Raw genomic sequence first — 3,015 nt, 5'->3', positions numbered from 1 at the left:
TAGAGACGGGGTTTCACCATGTTGACCAGGATGGTCTCGATCTCTTGACCTCGTGATCCACCCGCCTTGGCCTCCCAAAGTGCTGGGATTACAGGCTTGAGCCACCGCGCCCGGCCTCAGAGCTCATACTCTTTCACTATGTTACACTGCCTTTCATTGAATTAATGAGAACCAGCTTTTTGTGTATGACAAGGAAAAAGGCAGTAGGAAGGGAATGAGTATCAGAGCCAAGGAGTCTATACAGATGGAGTTTCTGCTTCTGTTCCATCTTGCTCAGAACTTTTACTTAGTTTCTATGGAGCCTAGCTGATGACAGCTAAATAGTATATTAAGAAGCTCTTGTTTATTTGCATTTTTGACCAAAAGTGTAATGTTGGATTAGAACTAGGAATTTTATAATCCAGTAATGGTGAATGTACCATTTTTATGATCAAGTACTGGTGAATTGTTGATTGCACAAAACAAAATATGTAAATAATTTTAAATACCTGCTTCAAAGCCACCAGCCCTTTATATTTACCAACAGATGAATTTTACGTCATCAGATTAAGAGATAATAGCTCCTTATTTTACCCTTTCATGACTTAAGCAAGGTTGAGAGTCAAAGGAACTTTTTATTTTTAGCCAGTATATTTGTAGATGGTAAGCGAAAGCAAAATACTGGAGTATATTAAGAGCTCCAGGGTCTTAGGTGCAGCTCTGTAGTGTCTGTGGCTGCAGAAGAGGTGGCCAGGAACACAGGAATGTCCTCCTGGGCTCCTGGTCACTTCTGTCCTCTTCATGGCAGGAAGCCTTCAGCACAGGACATCAAGGCAAGCTTGAATAAGAAAAACAATTTCTTCCTCTTAAGCCATGTCATATCAGTGATACAGAAATACTACTTTGGGAAATAGTCTTCAGTAGAGCCTAGATGAGCTCATGCAATCTCAGCAGTTCACTCAAATTGCCCTTCAAGTTTTACTTCAGTTTGAGAAGGCTATAAACTTATCATTGACTCAGAGGATCAGGATCAGAGTTGATTTCAGGGGCTCTCTAAGTACATACAGATTCTGCTTTATACCATGCATGGTGGTTCATGCCCATCATCCCAGCACTTTGGGAGGCAAAGGTGGGAGGATCACTTGAGGTTAGGAGTTCAAGACCAGCCTCAGCAACATAGGAAGACACTGTCTCTACCAAAATATATATATATATTAATTTAGAAAAATAAAAAGATTCTGTAATAATATGTAGACTTTTATGTTGAATGATATTGGATTCCAAAAGGTGATAGAACTTATTAAAGTGGACAAAGTAAAAATTATGGCCTGTGATGATAAAAATACTGGCTCCAGTACTACAGAATGAATAAGAAAATAATCACCTCTTTATGCCATCTTCTGTTATTATTCATCGCTTCTGAAGAGAAATGTAGAAGTGTTTTATTTTTTATTCTAGCATTGCAGAAATTGAATTGTGTTATACCAGGGTATTCCAGTAGAAAGAAGCTTATAACTCTGTCGTCTCCTGCATTACCTTTATTACACAGCATGAAAAAAGCATAGCTTTTTTTTTCAAGACAGGATCTCACTCTGTCACCCAGGCTAGAGTGCAATGGTGCCATCTCAGCTCGCTGCAGCCTCAACCTACTGAACTCAAGTCCTCCCACCTTGGCCTCCCAAGTAGCTGGGACCACAGGCACCACCACACCTAGCTAATTTTTTTTAATGACAAATCAAAAATGTTGTCTTCCTAAGAACATTATTTAATAAACTCATTTTTTAAAGAGTTCTAATTTTAGTTATGCCATTGATGAACTGTGTTGCCTTGGAAAAGTCACTGTACCCCCAGTTTTCTTATATCTAAAATGAGGAGTTTAGACAAACTGTTTTTTTTTTTTGTTGTTTTTGTTTTTAATCTTTCTTTTTTTGAGACAGAGTCTCACTCCGTCACCCAGGCTAGAGGGCAGTGGCACAGTCTTGGCTCACTGCAACCTCCATCTCCCAGGTTAAAGCAATTCTCCTGCCTCAGCCTCCCAAGTAGTTGAGATTACAGATACACACTACCATGCCTGGCTAATTTTTTGTATTTTTAATAGAGACGGGTTTCACCTTGTTAGCCAGGCTGGTCTTGAACTCCTGACCTCAGATGATCCACCCATCTTGGCCTCACAAAGTACTGGGATTATAGGCATGAGCCACCACACCCAACCTAGACAAGCTGATTTGTGTTGGCCCCTTCCCATTCTAGAATACAGTATTCCTTTTGCCTGTTAATTCAATGGAAAATTTGGCTCAAGTGAGTATTAGGTTAGCAAATACGATAAATATTTTATATATCAGACACTTCCTGTCCTTTCTCTGGACTCTGTTTGAATACAGTACTAAGAAGTGCACCTGGGCCTACAATCTATGCTCCCACCTTGCCGTGAGTTGGGTTCCCTCTTAGGCTTCCTGGATGAGTATGAAGTTAACTGTAACCTAATTATACTGGACACCTTAAAAAAGGTTTTTGTGTGATATCTCCGGGAAAAACTCTTTTCTTCCCTATGGTGTTTCCCATTTGAGAAGCTTGTATTTGAACATGCCAGTACTACTTATATTTTTAGTTATTTTTATTTCTCCACCCCATTGCTCAAGAGCTAAGTCCATGTCTTACTCAAACTCTGTATTCCTATTTTCTAAAACCCAGAACATGGTTCAGTAAATGTAAGGTAAGTAAATAATAGTTGCTTCCATTTCCTTTGAATAGCCATGTCTCTGCCCTACCCCCAGTTCTAGAAAGCCTTACCCTTGCTTTTCATGATACCTTACAGGTTTGTGTATGTGTGGGATACTACAAGCAGGAGAATATTGTATAAGCTGCCTGGCCATGCTGGCTCCATCAATGAAGTTGCTTTCCACCCTGACGAGCCCATCAGTAAGTCTGTCCCAACAAGGGGGAAAAGGAAACTGGAAATCCCCCCTCAGGGATCCTGGGAATACAGAGTCAAAAATGGGTATCTGTTTTATTCGAATTTCCATGCAAACAGCCTTT

The 3,015-nt window shown here is 40.1% G+C and overlaps 1 protein-coding gene across 1 annotated transcript in view; it reads left to right on the top strand.

Moving 5' to 3' along the window:
- Positions 1–3,015, top strand: part of SNRNP40 (small nuclear ribonucleoprotein U5 subunit 40) — a 60,934-nt gene that overhangs the window by 37,264 nt on the left and 20,655 nt on the right. The window contains exon 9 of the mRNA XM_017527724.1: positions 2,795–3,009. Within this exon, the coding sequence (XP_017383213.1) occupies positions 2,795–3,009 (215 nt within the window). The remainder of the gene's footprint in view (positions 1–2,794; positions 3,010–3,015) is intronic.

Source organism: Cebus imitator, unplaced genomic scaffold (genome assembly GCF_001604975.1).
Source record: "Cebus imitator isolate Cc_AM_T3 unplaced genomic scaffold, Cebus_imitator-1.0 Scaffold51, whole genome shotgun sequence".
NCBI lineage: Eukaryota > Metazoa > Chordata > Mammalia > Primates > Cebidae > Cebus > Cebus imitator.
Note: the sequence above shows the minus strand (reverse complement) of the source record. Positions and strands in the feature narration are given on the sequence as shown.